Here is a 22,598-nt window from a genome sequence, read left to right on the forward strand (position 1 = left end):
TGTATGTGTGAGCAAGTGTGTGTGTGGGAGGTGTTGTGTGTGTGAATATTTGTGAGTGTGCAAGTGTGTGAGTGCAAGCACGTGTGTGCACATGTTTGAATAGGTGTGTTGGTGTGTAGAGTAAGTGGGTGTGTGTGTGCATGTATGTGAGTGAATGTGAGTGTGTGTGTGTGAATGGGTGTGTGTGGGTGGAGTGCATGTGCATGAGCGTGAGTGGGTGTGTGTAGTGCGTATATATATATACATGCGAGTGAATGTGTGTGTTGTGTGTGCACATGTGGGGTGTGTGTGCGGACTGTGTGTGTCCGGGTGTGAGTGCATGAGTATATAGTGTGTGTGCACGCCTGTGAGGACGGGTATGTGTAGTGTGCACGTGTGAGTGGGTATGTGTGAATGAGTGGATGTGTGGGTCCATGAGCATGTGTATGAGTGAGAGTGTGTGAGCGGGTGAAATGTTATGCGAGTGCAGCTGTGTATGTGTTTGCACACGTGAGTGTATGAGTGGGTGTGCACGTGTGTGAGTGCATGTGAGTTGGGTGTGAATGGGTGTGTGTGCACATGTGTGAATGTGTGCATATGTGTGTGGGTGAGGGAGTGTGTGCATGTGTGAGGGCGTGTGCACATCTGTGGGTGTGTTTGCACAGGTGTGAATGAGTGTGCGTGCGTATGTGAGTGGGTGTGTAGGGTGAGTGTGTGCCTGTGTGTGAGCGGGTGTGCATTTGTGTGTAGAGTGAGTGGGTGTGTGTGCGTGTGTTTGGGTATGTAGGGTGGGTGGGTGTGTGTGCGTGTGTTTGGGTATGTAGGGTGAGTGGGTGTGTGTGCGTGTGTTTGGGTATGTAGGGTGAGTGGGTGCGCCTGTGCACGTGTGTGTGTAGATGGGTGTGTGTGTGCACGTGTGTGAGTGGGTGTGGGTGGTATTAAAGAAAACTGGAGCCGACAGCAGTTGGAACGGTGGACTCAGATCTTACTCAGGAACTCCTGCAATTGGAGAAGAGGCCTCAGGACAGAGCAGGGCTCCATTCCCAAAAGGACAAGGAAAATAGGGGCTCATCCCCAAGGAGCAGGGCTGGGGGATGGAAAATGACTGAAAGGAAACATGGGATTCTTGTTAAGATGACCTAAGCCGATTCCTACTGAAAGCAGCCAGGGTGATCTGATGTCGAGGGTGGGGGGTGAGGAATTTGACCAGATAAGAGGGGTGACCAGAGATCAAGGCTGGGTGGTTCTGGCCCTTCAAGGACAGTATGGACGTCCAAAGTTGGGAAAGCCCAAAGAAGAAGGCTTAGGGAAGCCTTACTAAAGTTTGGTCAAAAAGAATGCTGTGGGCGCGTGCGCACGTGTGTGTGTGTGTGTGTGTGTGTGTGTGTAAGGGGTGGAGTTTGGGGTTTGGGGCCGGCCCAGACAGAGGACCTGGCAGGCCTGTGCCCAGCGTCCCTCATCGGCCCCTCACCTGTAAGCTGGGCTGCTTTTGTCCTGGGAAATGGTTTCCCCCGGCTGCTTTCCCCGGTCAGGCAGGAGCCACCTGGGGGCCGTCCTCGACTCTTAAGCTGGGCCGAGCGCTCCGACATCTTGCCATTCCTTCCGTTTGTTCTCTGCACTCTCCTTCCCTGGGAGCAGCTCATGAACTGAGGCAGAGGTGGCTTCTCTCATCAACTCCAGGGCATGGCTGTTTACGTAGTTAAGGGGTTAGAATGCTAGAGAAACAACTCTCTTGCCTGAGTGTAATCTGTAAAAGAAAGAACAATAGGTAATAAAGTAGCAAAAGGATCATTGCATGGGTTTTTACATATTTCTTATGGTATTGCCGTGTATCAGGGCCAAACTCAGAAGAAAGCAAAGCCTGAACAGCTCTAGCCACAGCTTTGCTTGAGCGATGTTTCCCCTGCACGTCTTCTCTTCTCAAACAGGTCCTAACACTCTACCGCAGGCAGTAGGAGACCATCTTCCAAATACAGCCAGTAGCTGGCACAGCACTTAGAGAATTCTTGATAAAATTAAAAATAGGTTTAAATTCAATTTTCAGAGAGCATGACTATCTCTACCTCTGTTGATATATCAGCTCTATCTTCACCTATCTATATCTATCCAGCCACCCATCTCTCTATTCATCTATCCATTATCTAATCTATCACCTCTAGATCCATCTGACATCTATCTATCTATCTATCATCTATCTATCTATCTAGTCTATGGATTCATCCATCCTCCATCCCTCTATTCATCTATCCATTATGTAATCTATAATCTCTATATCTCTCTATCATCTGTCTACCTATGATCTATATATCTAATCTATCTATCCATCCTCTATCCCTCCATTCATCTTTCTATTATCTCTATATCCATCTATCTGTCAGTCACCTGGCATCTCTATCTATCAACGCTGTCATCTCTATATGTAAGTAATCTGTCATATCTGTCTACCTGCCTATCTAATCTAGCATCTCTGTCTCTATCTATTCATCCATGTATGCATCCACCCAGCCACCCATCCATGCACCTATCCTGAGGCTCAAAGGGCTTTCTGGTGCTCCTCTCTTGGGTGAGCCAATTCCTAGAGACGGTAAACAACTCACCCATGAACACGCTCTTCAGTTCTTCAATATAATCCCAGCACTTTGGGAGGCCGAGGCAGCTGAATCACTTGAGGTCAGGAGTCATGGCGAAACCCCGTCTCTACTACCTAGGAGGCCGAGGCATGAGAATTGCTTGAACCAAGGAGGTGGAGGTTGCGGTGAGCCAAGATCACTCCTCTGCACTCCAGCCTGGGTGACAGAGTAAGACTCTGTCTCAAAAAAAAGAAAAAAAAAGAACAAAGAAGAAAAGCCGAGGTTCAGGAAGGCCAACAGGTCAGCAGAGAACTGCCATTGAAGGACAGTTTGCTACTCACAGATACCAAGAGGAGAGGGCACGCCCCATGATGCAGGGCTACCGGGGAGACAGAGGGTTGGTCAGGAGGTGAAGAGAGCAGGGAAAAATGTGGGCAAGGGTGGTTTTAGGGTACACGGGCTTAGGATTGGCTGGTTTGAATCATTTCAGCAAGCTCTGAGACATGGGGACTGTCCCCAGTTGTGTGGCACCTGGCCCTGGGGTGGTTAGGGCAGGTGGATAGCGTCCTGGTGTGTGAGAGCCAGTAAATGGAGCCCATGGAAATGAAGGACTCTGGATTGGTAGGTTTGCATTTGAAGAACTGAAGAGCATGCTCATGGGTGAGTTGTTTACTGGCTCTAGGAATTGGCTAACCCTGGGAGGGGCAATCCCTCCACAGTCAGCAAGGTCCCCAGATATCAAAGCATCAGAATACAGAAAATAAAAAACGTGGTTAACACATGCAGCTTCTGTCCTGTTTGCTGGGACACTCTCTTTCAGCGCCTCGAGTTGTCATATCAGAAGTCTGATTACCCTGAGGCTGGCATGCTGGGAGAAGCCATAGGCCTATGCTCCAGTGGACAGCCCTAGCTGAGGTTCCAGCCAGCAGTCAGCTTCAACAGCCACACACAGGAGTGAAGTCACTTCCAGGAGGCCCCAACCCCTGCCCCGGAGTAACCCCCAGCTGTTGATGCTTCCCAGCAGAGACCTCCAAGATTAGGGAGCAGAGAAAAGCCATTCTCACTGTGCCCTCTTGAATATCCTGACCCACAGAACCCACAAACATGATAAAACTATGTTTCCAGTTGCTGTTTGGGGTAATTTGTTACACAGCCACAGTAACTAGAACAGTGTGTTGCATTTCAACAAAAGGTTCCTGGAATAGATATGTTTTATTATACTTGTGCGTGTTGCCTCAGCAAAACTATTCATTATTACAACTCCAGAGGCACAACTCCACAGATACAGTGTTTTTTGTTTTTGTTTTTTTTCTTTTTTCCTCTCTGGGCACCTGCATGAGATGGCTTCTGGTGCTGCTGGTGTGAGCAGCCTCCCTGGCAATGCCAGCTCCTGCCGTCCTCACCTCCCGGCTCCAGTGGCCGGCATGGTGCTCTGTTCTACACAGCCCTCCTGGTCTTCAGTACCCTGGGGACATCCTTGCCCTTTGTCTTACCTGTCAAAAGGGCAGGAAGATCAACTCCACAGGTGTCTACCTGGTGCAGCTGGCTGTGTCCGACCTGCTGTTCACCGTGGCCTTGCTGGGAAGGGTGGTGTGTTATGTGCTGGGCTTCAGCTGTTCTTCGGCGAGGGGCTCTGCAGGCTAATGGCGTTTGTGCTCTACACCAACACCTATGGGGTGCTCAACCTCATGGCCTGAATGAGGATGGACCATTAGCTGGCTGTGGTCTGCACCCCACTGGGGCCCGCGGCTCCACACGGCTGGCCTCGCCGGGCTGGTCTGTATGGCCACCTGGACCTTGTCGCTGCTGCAGGCGATGCCCTTGCTCTTGATGCCCATGACCAAGTCGCTGGCGGGCAAGCTGGCCTGCATGGAGTGCAGCATTGTGGAGCTGGTCCTCGGGCTGCCCCTCATGGTCCTGGCGGCCTGTGCCATTGGCTTCTGTGGGCCAGTGTGGATCATCCTGTCCTGTGACGTGAAGATCACCTGGAAGCTGTGCAGGACAGCTGGGAGGACCCATGACCAGCGGGAAAGGATATCACCGGCGGGACAGCCCAGGAGGACCCAGTGACCAGCGGGAAAGGACATCACCGGCAGGACAGCCCGGGAGGACCCAGTGACCAGCAGGAAAGGATATCACCGGTGGGACAGCCCAGGAGGACCCAGTGACCAGCTAGAAAGGATGCCACCGGCGGGGCTGCCTGCTCATGCTGCTGGTACTGGTGGCCGTGGTGGTCTGCTTCAGCCCCTACCACCTCAACATCGTGCCGTTCGTGGCCAGAGGGACGCTCCGCCTGCCATCCTGCACCGAGCGGAGGGCTTTCGAACTGTCCCTTCAGGCCCCCGGGCCCTCATGAACATGAACTGAGGCACTGACCCCATCATTTACTTCTTTGCATCCACGCATTACAGGAAATGGCTCCTGGGCATTTTAACGCACAAAGCGTCTTCCCCCTCCTCCTCCTCCTCCTCCGCCCCAGGAAAAGCTTCTTCAGAAACACCAAGAGTCACGCAGGCCAGAGGTTCTCTGTCCTTAGTGGAGCATGTGGTCTAACGTGTCATTTGCTTTATGACTATATCTAGGGAGGGGTCCAGTGTGGGGGTATTGAAGTTGATACAATTTAGGGAAAAGGATCTTTAAGGAAAATAAAACAGAATAAGAAATACAAAATGAGGCCAGGCGCGGTGGCTCACGCCTGTAATACCAGCACTGTGGGAGGCCGAGGAGCGGATCACTTGAGGTCAGGAGTTCAAGACTAGCCTGGCCAACATGGGGAAACCCCGTCTCTACTAAAAATACAAAAATTAGCCAGGTGTGGTGGTGGGTGCCTGTAATCCCAGCCACTCAGGAGGCTGAGGCAGGAGAATCACTTGAACCCGGAAGGGAGAGGTTGCAGTGAGCCGAGATCGCACCACTGCACCACTCCAGCCTGGGTGACAAGAGCGAGACTCTGTCTCAAAAAAAAAAAAAATATATATATATAAAATCAGAGACAGGGTCTTTGAAGGGGCAGTGTAAGGATGGAGTCCTGAGGTTTGGACTTCAGTTTCCTGACGACCACAGCTCTAACATCTCTTAGTAAATGGCAGTGGAGTTCCTCTGGTGTGTGGTGTTTTTTGTTTTTTGTTTTTTCCGGGAAAAGTCTATTTTCATGGTCAGTGCAGAAGAGACTGGAAGAAGTGGCTGACCACTAGTGATGGAGGCTGCTTCCAGTTTTTGGGGTGAAGTGCTGTAAAGAGCAAGAACACTTCCCCTTCTCTTCCAAAAAAATTTCCCAATTCTTAGCATTAGCGTTTACTAAAATGTCAAGGTTTTTCTGAAAAACTTGGAAAACACGGAGAAGATGCACAGCCAGGCGCTGAGCTGACCCTCTGCAGGGGGTCGGGAGGGGCTGTGCCAACGGGGAACGGACTTTGTGTGCTTTTGTGTGGTGGTTTGGATCTTGGACACTGTGAAAGCATTCACGGATGCACGTACCATTGGGAAGAACATTGGGGAAAGGAAAAAGTCAGAAAAGCAGGCACTTTTTTTTTTCATTTGTTTAATGTGTCAGAAAGGCTGTATCCATTTAAATGCTGCTTACATTAGATCGAAACAAATCTTTGCAAGAACGAACTTTGAAAGAAGTTTCATTGCAACTTCTTCAGACTAACTGAAGCTTTTTTTTTTTTTTTTTTTTTTTTTTTGTGAGACAGAGTCTCGCCCTGTCACCCAGGCTGGAGTGCAGTGGCACAACTTCACCTCACTGCAACCTCCACCTCCCAGGTTCAAGCGATTCTCCTGCCTCAGCCTCCAGAGTAGCTGGGATTACAGGTGTGCGTCACCACACCCAGCTAATTTTTTGTGTCTTTAGTAGAGACGGGGTTTCACCTTGTTGGCCAGGCTGGTCTCGAACTCCTGACCTCATGATACACCCGCCTTGGCCTCCCAAAGTGCGGGGATTACAGGCATGAGCCACCGCGCCTGGCCAAGTTGGATGCCATTTATGGAGCATTTTGACGTCGGTAATTTTGTGTTTTGTAAAGTATTAGGTTGGTGCAAAACTGCGGTTCTGTCGTGACTTTTGCACCAACCTAATAGAATGCATGCTTTCCTGTCTAGCGCGTGTTCCTGACAGTCCCTGGCCTTTCCCTCTGTCCCCACCATCCCTCCCACTCTGGCAGTTCAGACAGGAATAAACATGGAATCCTGCCTCAAGCCCTCCCCAGTCACTGTCCCCCAGAGACCCACTTCTCTCCTGATGCTTCTTGCATCTTCCAATTTCCGGCTACGTTTTGGACATTTGACTCTTCAAGGCAGGACTTCACGTACACTTTCTTGAGTGGGGAATATCTCATCCTGTGATGTTGTGATCAAATAAGGAACATGTATTTGGTCTTTCCCCTTGTTCCTGGCATAGAGCTCCTAAAACCCTTGGAATTTTCTAAGAGGTAGGGGTAAGAGGGCATCTTTCGTTCTTCAGCACGAGCCCTTTTCGATCACACTTGAGTTTATGCCAATGAGGCGACTCTTGCCTGGACCCAGAAGATAAGGTTGGTTGCTGGAGGAACCACCATGTGGTTAGAGGGTTGGAAGTTTCAGCCTCATCCCTTAGGTCCTGGAGAGAGGAGAGGGGCCGAAGATTGAGTCCAATCACCAATGATTTAATCAATCACGTGTCTGTAATGGACCCTCCATAAAACCCTGAAGTGATGGAGTTCTAGAAGCTTCTGGTGGTGAACTCCACGTGCCTGGAGGATGGTGCACGTCAAACTCCATGGGGACAGAAGCCCCTGAAATCAAGCCCCTTCCCAACCCAAGCACCTCTTCATCGGGATGTTTGTCTGCATCCTTCATGTATTATATCCTTTCGAATAAGCTGGTAATTAATAGTAAGTAAAATGCCCCTTGAGTACTGTGAGCTGTCATGGCAAATTATCAAACCTGAGGAGGGGACTCTCAATTTGTAGCCAAGTTGGACAGAAGCGTGGTAACCTGAGGACCCACTACTTGAGACTGGCATCTGAAGTGGGGGGCAGTCTTGTGGGATGGGGCTCTAACCCAGGGTCGGGGGGCTGCACTAACTTTGGGTAGCTAGTGTCAGGATTGCATTACATTGTGGGACACCTAGTTGGTACCCTCAGAGAATTAGTTGTTGGTGTATAAAGCAGCACGTTTTGTTCCACTTACATCCTGGCAACTGGATTGCAAGGTCCTGAAGGAAATGTCTGCTGTGGCACCCTTGCTTGGTGCCCCAGACAGCTGGCACTACCCCACACAGGGAGTTAGCGCTCCGGATGCCCCACTGGTTTGAATGGACGAGGATCGTTTCTCTTATGAAGTCTGATTTGTCAAATCCTATGAAAAACCCTCAGGAGCTCATGTTGAGGTCCTGGGCACGCTTCTCCTCCATGTCTGCTTCCAGCTTGGAGGCAGAGAGGCTCAAAGGCTCAAAGAATTTGGAACTCTGCTCTTGGAGCCCTGTGACTTCAAGAGTGAAGAAACTCAACTGAACGGCCTCCTCTGCATCTGCTGGTGGCCGCGCTGAGCAGATCCTGTAGGTGCCCAGAAGTTTGCTTCCACACCTGGCCGGTGCTAAATGCAAAGCGCACACTCCTGATGCATTTGCACTAACCGATCTCTTCTCAAAGGGCATGAAGGTATGAGAGGGGCTGGCCAGCCAGTGGTGTGATGAGGAGGAGGGACCAGGGGCGGCAGAGGGGCCTCCAGCAGGGACACTGAGGTCTGGCTGCCTCTGGACATTACAGATCCTCCTTCCTGGGCCACCTCTCAAGTGTTTCTCACACCCGACCCGGCCTGCACGCCGGGTTGCTCAGCTCCAAAGCTGCATGGGGCTCGCCTGTTACAAGCATGAGGAAGCTGGAAGGAGACAGTCATACCAGAGGGCATTTGAGAATGAAACAGGAGCAGGAAAGTGGCCTGCGATGGCGAGGTCTGGCAAGAAGAGGTAGAACCGGGTGGGAAGAGAAAGCACAGCTGAGATGCCTGTCTGCTTGCAGTGCTGGCCATGAATGGCAGTGGGTGTTCTTTTTAGCAAAGGCCATGATGGGTTGGATTTACAGAGAGAGAGGTCTCAGTTCTGAAGGCTGAGTTCTCAATATGGACTGGATATTTGCATTGAAATGTGATCCCCAAGGTTGGGTTATGGGGGCAGATCTCTCATGAACCGTTTAGTGCCCTGTCCATGGTGATGAGTGACTTCTTACTCACACAGGCGAGATCTGGTTGCTTAAAGAGCCTGGCACTTCCTTCTTTTCTCTCGTTCCCACTCTCGCCGTGTGACCGCCTGCTCCTGCTTCACCTTCCACCAGGAGTCAAAGCTCCCTGAGGCCTTCCCAGAAGCCGAGCAGATCCAGATGCCGTGCTCGTACAGCCTGCAGAACCCGAGCCAGTTAAACTCTTTTCCTGATAAATTACTCAGCCTCAGACATTTCTTTATAGCAAGGAAAACAGAGTAACCCAGGGCGATGGGAGGAGGCACCTTGCGAAGGATCTGCACCCACACATACCCACACCTCACTTTCCTCATCTGTACAAGGAAACTATCATATCTGCACAAGGAACTATCATATTCGCCACGTGGAATATTTGTGGGGATTCCATGGAGCACCATGTGTGTCAATTATTTAAAACTAAAGAACTCATTTAAAATGGAAACAGATTGTGGCCACTGATATTTGTAAGGGGTGCTAGACCAACTCACATCAGTGGGGATATCAGTGCATCTTTTCTTGTTACTGGGGTTAGAAAGTGTGAACACCCAGGCCACCCCCTCAACCCGGGAGCCGCGGTTCTCACACTGTGGTCCGGGAACCAGCAGCAGCAGCGACTCCTGACCCTGCCCAGACCTGCCGAGTCAGCCCCACTAGGGTGGGGCCTTCACTGTTTTACCAGCCCTCCGGAGGGACCTTTGGAAAATCCTAGTGCCCAAGTCTGAGAACCACTGGCCAAGATGAGTTCAGTCAGCATCTCTAGGAGAGGGACTCAGGCACAGGTTATTTATTTATTTTTATTTTCATTTAATTCAATTTTTTTATTATACTTTAAGTTCTAGGGTACACGTGCACAATGTGCAGGTTTGTTACATATGTATACATGTGCCATGTTGGTGTGCTGCACCCATTAACTCATAATTTGCATTAGGTATTTCTTCTAATGTTATCCTGCCCACAGCCTCCCACCCCACTACAGGCCCCGGTGTGTGATGTTCCCCATCCTGTGTCCAAGTGTTCTCATTGTTCAATTTCCACCTATCAGTGAGAACATGCAGTGTTTGGCTTTCTGTCCTTGCGATAGTTTGCTCAGAATGATCGTTTCCAGCTTCATCCATGTCCCTATAAAGGACATGAACTCATCCTTTTTTATGGCTGCATAGTATTCCATGGTGTATATGTGCCACATTTTCTTAATCCAGTCTATCATTGATGGACATTTGGGTTGGTTCCAAGTCTTTGCTATCGTGAATAGTGCCGCAATAAACATACATATGCATGTGTCTTTATAGCAGTATGATTTATAATCCTTTGGGTATATACCCAGTAATGGGATGGTTGGGTCAAATGGTATTTCTAGTTCTAGATCCTTGAAGAATCACCACACTGTCTTCCACAATGGTTGAACTAGTTTACAGTCCCACCAACAGTGTAAAAGTGTTCCTACTTCTCTACATCTACTCCAGCACCTGTTGTTTCCTGACTTTTTAATGATTGCCATTCTAACTGGTGTGAGGTGGTATCTCATTGTGATTTGGATTTGCATTTCTCTGATGGCCAGTGATCCCAGTCACTTTGGGTGGATTTCAAGGATTATCTGAATAGATGGGGAAGGAAGGAAGAGCGGGACCCTAGTGAGGGATTTGTGTTTTCTGGACTTTGGACAGATCAGAGGGTGGGGTCAGTCTGCTTCAACTGTGGGAGGGAGTGGGGTTGAGACAAGAGAGAAGGTGAACGCAGGTGGGAGGAGCAAGAAGTTGCAGAGAGGAGGAGGTCATGACTGAGACCCAGACTCACCCCCAAATCCCACCAGGGCTCTGCTAGGCCAGCTGACAGCGGCTGGGAACGCTTGGCACCCCAGCCCTAACCGTCTGGCTGGTAAGGCAGGTACAAACCCTCCCACCTGAGTTCCCATCAGTTCTTCCAGCACAGACGTGGCTTCTGATCTTGATATCCTGCTGAGATTAGGAGATGAGATCAACTGTCCCTGTTCTAATAACCATCTTCTGCAGCTGCAGAAGATCTGAGTAGATCTGGGGCTGGAACTCGCCAAAGTAAAGCTGCAGTAGACAGTATTAAACAGGCAGGGAAGACTTCACTCAAGGCTACTGCAAGAGCAAAGAGGCCAAAGCTCAATCGGAACTCCATGCTGTGGAAATAAAGGGTGGAGGGTTTTTAAACACCATAGTGAGCCAGAAAAGTCCTGGGTGATGCTGGGGGAGGTCCAAGGTCATCTGCGTTTGCTAAGTGGCTTTCTACAAAGGTGAAATAAACTTCTCATAGCTTTTGCCGGGGGATAGTTGTGCAGGGAGCAAGGGGCCTGCCCTGCCAAAGGGACCAGGAGGCAGAGGCCCTGTCTTCCTAGACGATGACATTTCAAAGAGATGGCTCCTGGGTCCTTGAGGAGGACAGTCCTGTTTCATACAACTGGTTAGAGGCTGGGAGAAGATTTCTGTCTCATAGAGGCAGAGAAAGAATTGACAAATGCAAGTTTTCTAAAGTAAATGCATCAGGGGCCTGTAAAGGGAAGGTCAAAGGCCTAGAATGAGGAAAGAGCCTGCTGACAGCCGAGTCAAGGCGAGGAGAACCTTAGGGCTGTCTTGGTCACACCAAGCCCATCAGGCCCTCCTGGTGCAGCCAGTGTCTTCTGAGAGCCTGCAGTGGGCAGGGGGCCCGCAGTGGCTCTAACTGTGCTGCCAGGCCCGCTGTTGACAGCAGCTCTCCCATTTACGGGGGCTTTGATTTTTCCAGGCCCTGTGCTAAGCCATTCACAGGGACGATCTTTTTTTGCATTTCTCGTGATTATTTCATTTAGGCATCATTATTATTGGCACACAACAGATGAGGAAACTGGGCCATCAAAGTCACACGGGGGTGGACAGCAGAGCTGAGATTCAAAGCCACCCCTGATGGCAAAGCGCACGTACAAATTCACGCTGGTCACAAAAAGGCTGTGAGCGCAGTCCCTGAGCTCATGACAAGGTCAGCGTGGCCCAGGGTCAGCCCCCCGCACCCCTGGGTTTCCACAGAACTCATCTATGGCAGCCTGCCCCAGGACACTGACTGCTTTCAGTTCGTCCTGGACAAAGCTCCTCAAGCTTCAACGCTTTAATGTGGACACAGGCATCGCCTGGGGTCTTAAGATGCAGCTTCTTCTCCAGTCAGTCTGGGCTGGGGCCTGAGAGTCTGCATGTCTAAGCTGATGCTGCTGCTGCTGATCCAGGCCTTGTGCTTTGAGCAGGGAGCTCAGCGGTGGCGGGGCCCGTGGCCTCCTGGCTTGCTTTCCTCATCAAACCGTTGGTCCTCAACTTTGGCTGCACATGAGAATCGTCGGGGGACTTTGAAAAACTCCTGATGCGCACCTGAGTCCCCCCCGCAGAGATCTGATGTAACTGTTGTGGGTGTGGCTGGTGTTAGGATTTTCCAAAGGTCTCCAGTGATTCTGATGTGTGGCCTCTTCTGAGAACCGGAGCACTAAAGAAGGGAAGAGATTTAAGAGACATTTCAAAGGTGAAATCAAGAGAGGAGGCCCGCCTGTGTGTGTGTTTTTTTTTTTTTTTTGGAAAAATAAAGTGAGGGATTATATATTAGGGGTCTCCAGAGAAACAGAAGCAATATGACACACACACAACACACACGCACACGGATACACACACGTGTGTGTTTGCACCGTAGGAGTAGTGGGACCTCGCAAATCTGAAATCCACGAAGGAGGCCAGGCAGGCCGGAGACTCGAGCAGGACTTCTATGTTGTGGGATTGAGGTAGAACTGCTTCTTCTCCAGAAAACTCAGTCTCTGCTCTTAATGCCTCCAGCGGATGTGGGGAGGCTCACCTTCCCTCTGTTATGGAGGGCAATCAGCGCTACCCAAAGTCCACTGATTTAAATGTTAACCTCATCTAAAGAATACCTTCCCCACGACATCTACAGCAGTGTTTGACCAAAGAGCTGAGCACCATAGCCTAGCCAAGTTGCCACAGAAAATGAACCATCACAGGCGACTGCAAGGTCAAATGTCTACGGGAATGTGAATAAAACTAGGAATGATTGGCGGGGAAGTGGGTTTGGGGAGAACGTGAGTGAGTTTGACAGGCCAGGTCCAGGGCCCCTTTTTGGAGACCTTTGCCAACACCTGACTCTGGCCCACCGTGGTAGTTGGTTCGTGCTGCTGTAACAAAGTGCTGTGAACGGTGAGGCTGAAACACAACGGAAACTTCTTGTCCCACAGTTCTGGAGGTGGAAGTCTGAGATCAAGGCACTGGTGGGGCTGGTTCCTTCTGGGGGCTGTTAGGGAGAACCTGCCCTTCCTCCCCAGACTGCTGGTTCTTGCTGGCGCTCTTCGACACTTCCAACCTGGCAGATCCGTTGCTCCAGCCTCTGCCGCCATCTTCATGCGGCCTTCTCCCCCCGTGTCTCTCCTTTACCTGGTGTTTCTCTCCTCCAATAAGGACACCAGTTGTGCTGGGTTAGAACCACCCTAATGACCTCATCTTGGCTTGATTACATCTACAAAGACCTTATTTCCATTTAAGAACATACAGATGCCAGCGGTTAGGATGTCATCGTATCTTCTGGGGGGACCCACAACACCCACCCATTTCTGAACACCCCTCTTTCCAGACACTCTCCCTTTCTCTGATTCTCATCTAATCCCTGACGCCTCTCCCACTTCAAGTCCCTACACAATGCCTCAGAGCCCGACTGCAAAGGTGAGGCTTGGAGAAGGAATGGGAGGGGTTTCTTTTAAACACTAGCTGCTTTTTTAAACAAGTTTAACTTGTATGGTTTGTTTTTCAGACCCTATCAAAATGGAAACATGAGAGGAACCACTTCTAAGGGTTTCCTCATCCCACAGGATCAGGACAGAGGCAGGGCACAGGCCAGGAGCAGCCCTGTGAGCCAGGGCTCCACATTACTCTACAGTAAGGAGGCCTCGAACCCTGTTCCCTGTGGGCGGACAGTGACCACCCAACCAGAATGTCCAAGGACTTTACCACTGACTGGAGGATGGTGTAATGACACCTAAGAATTGTAATCACTTGACATTTTAAGGAGGAAGAACAGAAAGTTTCATGAATCATGTTTGTAGATTCTCACATGTTCCGATGGGCTCTTGACTTTCTCCAGAAAGCACATTTCCACCGAGAGTCCCACTTCCTGGGTACTGCTGCACACCGCAGGTACCCACTATCCAGCTTTCACTACGGTTCTCTCACTTCACCAAGTCACAGCATACCGGATGGACACAGAGACTAACAAGTTCCCCTGGCCTGTGACAGTTGTGGGCAGCCAGGCTCGGGGCAGGCCGTGCCACCTGAGGGCACAGCAACCCTGCGGCATATGGGTCAGACCACACCTCAGGCAACGCGAGTGCCTCTTGGTGTGGGCGCCCTGTTCTGCTGTAATTGAAGAAATCTGGAAAGTCACATTTTCTTCTTTTTTTCTTTGAGACAGAGTCTCGCTCTGTCACCCAGGCTGGAGTGCAGTGGCCGGATCTCAGCTCACTGCAGGCTCCGCCTCCCAAGTTTACGCCATTCTCCTGCCTCAGCCTCCCAAGTAGCTGGGACTACAGGGGCCCGCCACCTCGCCTGGCTAGTTTTTTGTATTTTTTTTAGTAGAGACGGGGTTTCACCGTGTTAGCCAGGATGGTCTCGATCTCCTGACCTCGTGATCCGCCCGTATTGGCCTCCCAAAGTGCTGGGATTACAGGCGTGAGCGCCCGGCCTCTTTTATCATTTTGAAGTAGTTTTGAGCTCTGAATTTAGAAATTTCATAATTTGAAATGTCATAATTTGAAACGGCCATTCACATAATCAGGAGTAAGACAGGCTAGGAGTGAGTACCTGGCTTTATTCTTTTTTTTTTTTGAGACAGAGTCTCGCTGTCGCCCAGACAGATTCGGGTGATCTCCAAGTAGGAGCCTCATCACGCCTCCCCCAGGGCTGGAGAAGGGCTCGCCTTGGCTGCTCTCTGTTAAGGGGGCTGGTTTTTTAGAATTATTTGCTAGACTTTTTATGTTTAAGCAAAACAAATGCACCCCTCCTTTAAACAGGCCTTAAGAGTTAATATCACCTTCATCTTTATGCACATTTAAGCACAGTAGGGGCCTACCTCCAAAGAGACTGCCTATTTTGCAAAAGATCTCTGTGGTTCCGACAGCTTTATTCATATGAAAAACTGGGGTCAGCCATAGGTTATACAAATGTGGGTTTTACAAAATCTGCATCTTTAGTTTTAGGCTGATCAGCTTCCGGATATAATAGGGTGCTTCTGTTTAACATCATATTAGCATCGTATGATAGGAACTCTGTACACAGAACTGCCAAGATAGCAAGAGAGCAAAACTAGCTATAGCCCCGTGAAGCACTGAAAGCCTTGTTGAACAGAAAAGCCCATCACGTGTGCTCCGATATGATTGTCTAGGGACAGTGGAAGGCAGAGGATGGCGGGAGCTTCTCCCACTGGGGAGCAGAGCCGTCTCTGATGGGGCAGGGCTGATCAGAAGGGGAAGAAGTGGCTTCCCTGGGCTCCCAAAGAGCAAGAAGCCAGTGCCCGGGGCCCGTTGCCATCGCCTCCCAGGGCCCTTGCCTTTGGTGTTCCCAGAGCCTCTGGCAACTCCTCCCTTTACAGCCGGCTGGTGAACACACTGGACAGAAGCAAGGGAAGCTCTCCCAGGCCTTCCCTGATATCTGCAGTTTCCATGCTTCCCTGAGCCTGGGTCTGTCTTTGGTGGATGCAAAGCGGTGTGCAAAGGCTCCACGGCTGCACATCATCTGGGGAAAACCCAACAGCAAATCCAGCTTTCTGCTCAGGTTCCAACTGGCCACCTTTGCAAAGGTGAATTGTCTTCAAGGCGAGTTGAATCTCAGGAGACACTGTGTCACCACGAGCCCACTTTAGCATGTCATGGGGCCATCATCCTGCGTGGCAGGAGAGCACCTTTGATTCCAAGGCCGAGTCTCCCATTCTGTCTGTGGTGATAGCCAGGTGGGCCTGGCTTCAGGCAGATGCAGTGGGTTTGGAAGAAAACTCTGGCCCCAGGGGAGAATCGGGCCTGTGTTTCACTGCCACATCCCTTCGGGCTCCCCTCTTGCGCAGACGGCAAGGAGGGCTGGCCTGAAGAGGAGCTGTGGGTGCTGCTGGGCGTGCTGTGGGTGGGATGAGGGAGCAGGACAGTCCCAAGAGGAGTCTGAGGGCCAACCTTGGGGACCTTCTTGCTCTCCTCCCACTGCCTAGGTTGAGGGGAGGCCCGAAGCAGCCAGGGGAGGGCTGAGGACAGGCCTGGCTCAGGGAGCTGACTTTGGCCTCAAGTCCATCACGGCCCTCGAGGGACCCCGGCCGAGTTACCCTGGCACCTTCTCTGACCTGTCTCCTCAGCTGAAGAGGTGGGCTACACCAGATAAATGTTCTCTAGTTCCAACATTCTAGGAACCTGCGAGCCCCCTGTGTTTCAGAACAGACAGACCCTTGGGGAGAAGCGGCTGGGCAAGGGTGCTGTCAGCTTGGGGAGAGTCCCCTGTGCCTGGGCTGAGTGCGATGCTGGAGGTTTTCTCCAGTCCTTCTGCCTGGAGGTCGTGCGGGACTGTTGCTGCTGCTTCTGTTTCGCTGTGGTGAAGTTGGAAGCCCTGGAATCTGTGGGTCTGGCCATTTGGGGGCAGCCCCTTGTCCCTAAACGATTTTTGTGTCCGGGTGAGGACTATGGTGGGTCGTAACTCAATTTGCTGGTGTTAGTCTGGGAAGATTCCTATTGCAGACCTCTCTCCCCTACTCCTCCTCCACACACCTAGGTTCCTTTCGTCTCTACCACTCCAAGTATACTCAGACTCCCAGGGCAGCTCACACAGAACATTCCAGAAAGGTCACAGAACTGATCAGCTTCCCTGGGAATTGTGGACTGGCTATCAGGGGCCTACACACTCCAGCTAGTTTCTTGGCATTGTGTAAATCTCCAGGATATTTGAAATTCCCATTAGGCAGGGGGTTCAGCAGACCACAACACTGCAGTTAATAAACAAAAGAGGGCCGGGCATAGTGGCTCACGCCTGTAATCCCAGCACTTTGGGAGGCCAAGTGGCGGATCACCTGAGGTCAGCAGTTCGAGACCAGCCTGGCCAACATGGCGAAATCTCTTTTCTACTTAAAATACAAAAATTAGCTGGGTGTAGTGGTGTGCGCTTGTAATCCCAGCTACTTGAAAGGCTGAGGCAGGAAAAGTGCTTGAACCTGGGAGGCAGAGGTTGTAGTAAGCCAAGATGGCGCCACTGCACTCCAACCTGGGCAACAGAGTGAAACTATGTCTCAAAATAAAAATAAAATAAAATAAAATAAAATGAAATAAAATAAAATAAAATAAAATAAAAAAGAGGCCAAAGCCATTGTTTCTGGCCAATGTAGATCCTTCGTGCTTCTCTCATTTGCAGATGTCCGTCCGCTCTGTTAGCCCCCAGGCCCTCCTCTATTAGGGAGCTAAAGACTCCAGGACAGGAGTTTCCTCGCCTTCGCTCCTCATTTTGCCCTTCATCTTCTCCTTCCTCTAGGTCCAGGTGACTAAACGAAGCATGCTCCTGGTTCCTGTGGTGCCCCGCTTCGTGGCTCCTGAGTGCACTCCATTCTGGGCCTGGATCTCATGGTCTCTGTCCCTGGCTCTCCCCTTCCCCCCTGCCAAGTGTCCTTGTTGAGCCTGTGCCCCACCTCCACTTTCTCACCGGTCCTTACATTTCCTCTGGAAGCCACCACCACTCGGCCCTTGCCCTTGCCCTTCCCAACAGTAGCGCCCCCAACCCTAGACTCTCCCACGTCCCTACTTTAGCTGCCCTCTCCTGATCCCCCTGCCGCCACTCTGCCTCTTCCTCAGGGTTCCATCCTCAGCCCTCCTCTCTCCTAATTCCCTGATTCACTCCATTATCCCAAGAGAGGACTTGTGATTTGGCTCTCTAGTCCCCGCCTCTGTTCAGACTGATTTCCAACATCCAGTGACCACTTCCCCCATCCCTTCTACCTGAATCCCAAGCCTATTCGTGGCATTGTTAAAATGTAGCTGGTGGGGTTGTTTCTCCATCAGACAGGACTGTATGGGCAGGTTATAAATTCACATGCTTCTGGCAATTTTCATCGCGTGTAAGATTTCAGTCTTAGAGCTGGAATTTTAGTCTGAGCTGGAAAGCCCATTTTGGCATTCTTGGTTCACCCCTTTACAAAAACGCTACTGGCTATTGGTTAGGGGAACTTGGAAGTGAAGAAACTACTCCTGACTCTCACACATTAAATATCGGGTAAGCTCTCAGGTTAAGACAGAATTCTTAAGTCTATGGTTTAGACACTTCCATTTCTACTTAAGAACAACTGTAGGAACATAAACTCAGGGACTCACAGAATATTCTAAATGACACTGGAGTGTGTTCACAATTTTGTACTCAATTTCCCTAACATCTCCACCTTTCTAACCCAAACTCACTCTAGCTTTATGATTTGGAACTTCACAGGCAGGCTTTCCTTAATGTCAGGAGCAGGGGTCACTACGGACAATCTTCCCTCCTTTTCTCATTTCACAATCTATAATCTGCTTACCCGAAAATTAAGCCCAATCTGTTACCGTGTGCACAAAATCCAAAGGCTAAACCTTTTCTACACCTTAGGAAGCCGAGTCAAGCTTAGGAAGCCGAGTCAAGCGGCTCACTGGCGCCCTCCTCTGGTTGGCATGGCTGCACAGATCTTCCTCACCGGGTGCCATCAGTCTGAAGAGAGTCCCAGTGTCTTGACAAGAGGTGGGGGAGCTCTCAGGTATTCAAACTTCTGCCGGGAATGCCTGTGTCAATGCTTTTGTGTCAATATTTGCAGGAAGCAAGAGTGGGTGAGCTATGCGAACCCCAGTAAGACAGAAAACTTGGCCAAGCGTGAAAAGGTAGACGTGTGTGTGTGTGTGTGACTGTCCAGACAGTGGTGATGGAGGGCGAGTGGCCTGGCAGTTGCATGACAATGATGGAGAATCACGGGCCACCACTGCAAAGGTGAGGACTTGGCAGCTGCGAGGAACTGGGAAAGAGGCTCAAAGAACTAAAGAGAACAAACCAAGCCTGTAGTTGTCTCCCAGCTCTGCCACGATTTAGGTCCTCAATCCTCTACTCTCTGAACAACCGACATAGAGGGTCACTAAGGTTCCCGTGGGCAGGACAAAGGTCGCCAAAATACAATCTCATTCCCAAGGGAATCCTGATTAGCAAACACTCAAGAACAGCTGGCAGGTGTGAACTGAGGCCTCTAATTAGCTACTTGCAAAGGGGCTATTTGTTGCCCCCCAGTCCCCAAGGGAGACCTTTGCCTCTGGTTTGGTTTTACTTGGGTAGGTGCTGTTTGAAGGGGTGGCATGCAGGAGGGGGGTATTTTTGGTTGTTCTCTGCCTGTGCCCCTTTGCACGGGGAACACAGAGAGTGGATTTCGGTTTGCCTCAGAGGTCAGACCCACATGGCTTTGCTCAGCACTCTCAGGAGGTGCTGAATGAGGCCTGGTTAGTGAATGAGGTCAGGGACGTCTCCACCACCATCAATCGTTCCTTTCAACCTGAGGTGGCGCAACTCAGATTCAAGGAGGGGCTTGTGCGTGGGACCAGCTGGGCTCCAAGAAAGTCACCTTGACCCCCATTTCTGAGCAGCTCAGTGGCCCCAGGCAGCCTCAGTGAGACCGAGCTTCCAGGTTTCCACAGCTAATGCCACTGACCTGGCGTGTTCTGTGGGCAGTGCTACTTATAGGAACCAAAGCGCTTCACTCACTTCAAACAAGCACTCAGTCTTCTGAAGAAGGACGAGCAGTGCGGAGGATCTGGTTGACTGGTAAATGCATAGCCTGGAACAAGGCTTTATTTGTACAAGTCTGATAGAAAATACCGAAGAGTAAAACACATTAAAAACTTTATTGTAAGTATCAACATCTAAATTTGCATCAATTTGATACATCGTTGCTCATTTTGCAGAACATAACAGTTGCACATTGCAAGAGTCAACTTGCTTCGGGTCTTTTCATGCTCAGGGCGGTCCACCCCTGCCTTCCCTCTCCCCGACCTGCATCCCGTCCTCCACAGTCTGCCCTGCCTCCTGCCGCTACAGGTTCAAGACCCAAGCCCTGAGGAGAACCTGCTGCCAGAGGGGCTGACTGGCTACAAGCCGAGAGGGCCAGGCAGCTAGCCCTGCCACAGGGACGGGGCAGGCAAGGGATCGTTTCTCCTCTTCCTGGGCTGAGTCCATGCCAGGCCAGCCACAGAGTGCCCTAGTCAGCCCATGTGGCTCCAGAGAGCCTGCTGTTCTTCTCCATCCCATTTCACCCGCAGCCTAGTGGCTAACTCTGGATATTCTGAGCCAAATTAACCCAAGTTTCATGGAGAACTCCAGAACCGTGAACCAGTGCATAGTTATCACCATTCTTTGTTACTAGATATAGGAGAAGGTACTGTGGAGTCCCCTGGCCTGGAACAGCTTGGGGGAGGATTCAGCTCCCCATTTCTCCCTCACTCCCAAGAGATTGGAAAACAAGTTTGAGAGAAGAAACAGTAACTAAAAAAGTCCATGAAGAAGGATCTGACATGTTCTTTGTGAAATAACATCACCCTCTCCCCATCACAACGCAGGAGATGACACGTTACAATAAGAGGGTCACAGCAATTCCCCATCTGGAGTGCCATTCAACTGCCTGCAGAAATCTTCCATTTTAATGCATTTTAAACACATTCAAAATGAGTGATGACTCTCCAATCTAGGGAAAACGCCCAATAAAAAATATAGGTAGAAAATACATGCTAATGTAATGGCAAACTTATTTCCATACTACAACGGCAACAGTCTTGGGGTTGAAGGCAGGGGTGCGGTGGAACCTCCCTCTTCCCACAAGAACATCAGCACCAGAGGTGCTCGGTCCCCGGGCTGATCTGATGGTGGGGACCACGCACTGTCACTCGGTGGCCCGTCCGGTCCCATTGTTGGCCTGGGACTATCAGTGCTGCAGCAGGAAGTTGGTGGCGACATTGAGGTCATTGTTTGACGCTCTCAGGGCTTCCAAAGCATCACCTCTGGAAAATCCCATCTCCATGAGCCGGGCGACCTGCAGGCAGAGAAAACCCAGAAACCTGAGGGTGCTGATGACCCTGCTGCTTATCCCTGGGCCCCAAATGTTCCTCATGTGAGCCTTGTGGCAAAGGTCAAAACTGTTTACAAAAAAACCATTTTCATTTCAATATGGAATCTGATACTTAAAAGTTATACCAGGTACAAATTTTTCAATGTTTACTAGGGGTAGCTGATATACATGCATTCTCGCATGTAGCCCTCATTCTACAGACGAAGACACTGGGTTTCTGAGGGTCAAGTGGCCTAGTGGGACCAGGCCTTGGGAGCAGGTCAGCATGAGCTGCCCGGGCTCACTGCCAGGCCACACACCTCAGCGTCAAATGTGATTCCCTATGACGGTGACACACGCTCAGCCCTGGCATCACACTCCTGGTGCCACTGCCACAGAACTGCCTGCCTTGAGTGCTCGGACTACTTTTAACAGCTGTCCCGCTCGCAGCCTGGGGCTTACACAGGCAGCAAAGTGGGGCTGAGCCTGGGGTAGCAACCGAGGGAAGGAGGTAGCGAAAGCCGCCAGAAGCAGGGGGGAGCAGGCGTGCATTGTTTTTGACCACAAATCCTTCTGTGCATATGGAGATTTCCTGTACTTTTCTCTACAGGCGGTCTCCAGTATCGAAATCGGCAGTGTTACTAAAGCTTATTTGCAACCTTTTTTCCCAATTAATGTATTACAAAAATATTCATGGCCCCAGACTGCCACAGGAATATGTTTTTTGTACTTATATTAAAATACACTGCACTTGCAATAACATCTCGTAAAAGTCAACAGTCTTGTATATGTTGAGTTTTTCAGTCACTTGCGCATTAAAGAGGTTTTTGTGGGTTCACCTGAGGACTTAGTCAGAGTTTCCAACTCTTTTTCCGAAAGAGAGCGAGCTACTTGGTGTTACATGGTGGAAAGAGAAAGGGCCCAGTATTGCCACCCCTTCCCCTGCTCAGGGGACTCGGGGTGTGTGAGTGGGGACTATGGCATGGGGTAGCTGGAAGAAGGGACGGGCATGTGTCTCCAGAAAGCCTGCTGTTCTTCCTCTCCATCCCATTTCACCCGCAGCCTAGTGGCTAACTCTGGATATTCTGAGCGAAATTAACCCAAGGACCCAGCAAGGCGAGGAAGAAGGTGCAGCCAGGAGAGAGGCAGGTGGGGGAGGGAACCCCTCAGTGACCACGCAGGCCCAGACACCCAGACCCCTCCTCCCCCAAAAGCCTTGGGGAAGAGCTGAGGGCAAACAGGGACACACAGTGGACACTGCTCAGAAGCTGGAGTCCAGCCAGGGCTTTTCCAAACAGAGGTTGCTGCCCATGTCACGGGACCATTCAGTGGGTGAGGACTAGGCTTACAAACGCACGCACTGAGTGTGCTCCTTCCTGGAACGTTGCTTTCAACCCTTAGCACAGGGACAGACACACAGCCCTGGCTAGGAAGCTACGAAGGGCTGCTAGGTGTCCTCTACATGCCTTGTGGTGGGGAGGGTTGTCTCGGGGCAGCAAGAGGCCCAGTACCTGGGACACTATGGTACCCTCAGGTGACTCACACTCAGCTGCCCGGGGCTGGTGGACAGCGTACAGCAAAGGCAGAAACCTTCTAGTTTGTTTTCCCGCCGGAGGAGAGAGTAGTGTAGCTAACAAAACAATAGATAACAAAACTAGAATTGAAAAGAATTGATTTTGGTTGGCTGAAAAATGATCAGATGGAATTTAACAGAAATATGTACAGTCCTAGACTT

The 22,598-nt window shown here is 50.6% G+C and overlaps 2 protein-coding genes across 2 annotated transcripts in view; both read right to left on the minus strand.

Moving 5' to 3' along the window:
- Nucleotides 1-10,207: 10,207 nt before the first annotated feature.
- LOC111546566 lies at nt 10,208-19,749 on the minus strand. The gene is made up of 2 exons (XM_023218029.2): nt 19,528-19,749; nt 10,208-12,235 (listed from the first exon to the last, which is right to left on the minus strand). Exons 1-2 carry the CDS (start codon nt 19,708-19,710, stop codon nt 12,008-12,010), a joined length of 411 nt encoding a protein of 136 aa, XP_023073797.1. The 5' UTR covers nt 19,711-19,749; the 3' UTR covers nt 10,208-12,007.
- Nucleotides 19,649-22,598, minus strand: part of UBAC2 (UBA domain containing 2) — a 182,019-nt gene continuing 179,069 nt past the window's right edge. Inside the window, exon 9 of the mRNA XM_023218026.3 lies at nt 19,649-20,848. Coding sequence (XP_023073794.1) covers nt 20,741-20,848 — 108 coding nt within the window. The 3' untranslated portion in view covers nt 19,649-20,740. The remainder of the gene's footprint in view (nt 20,849-22,598) is intronic.

This window comes from Piliocolobus tephrosceles, chromosome X, assembly GCF_002776525.5.
Source record: "Piliocolobus tephrosceles isolate RC106 chromosome X, ASM277652v3, whole genome shotgun sequence".
In the NCBI taxonomy this organism is placed as follows: domain Eukaryota; kingdom Metazoa; phylum Chordata; class Mammalia; order Primates; family Cercopithecidae; genus Piliocolobus; species Piliocolobus tephrosceles.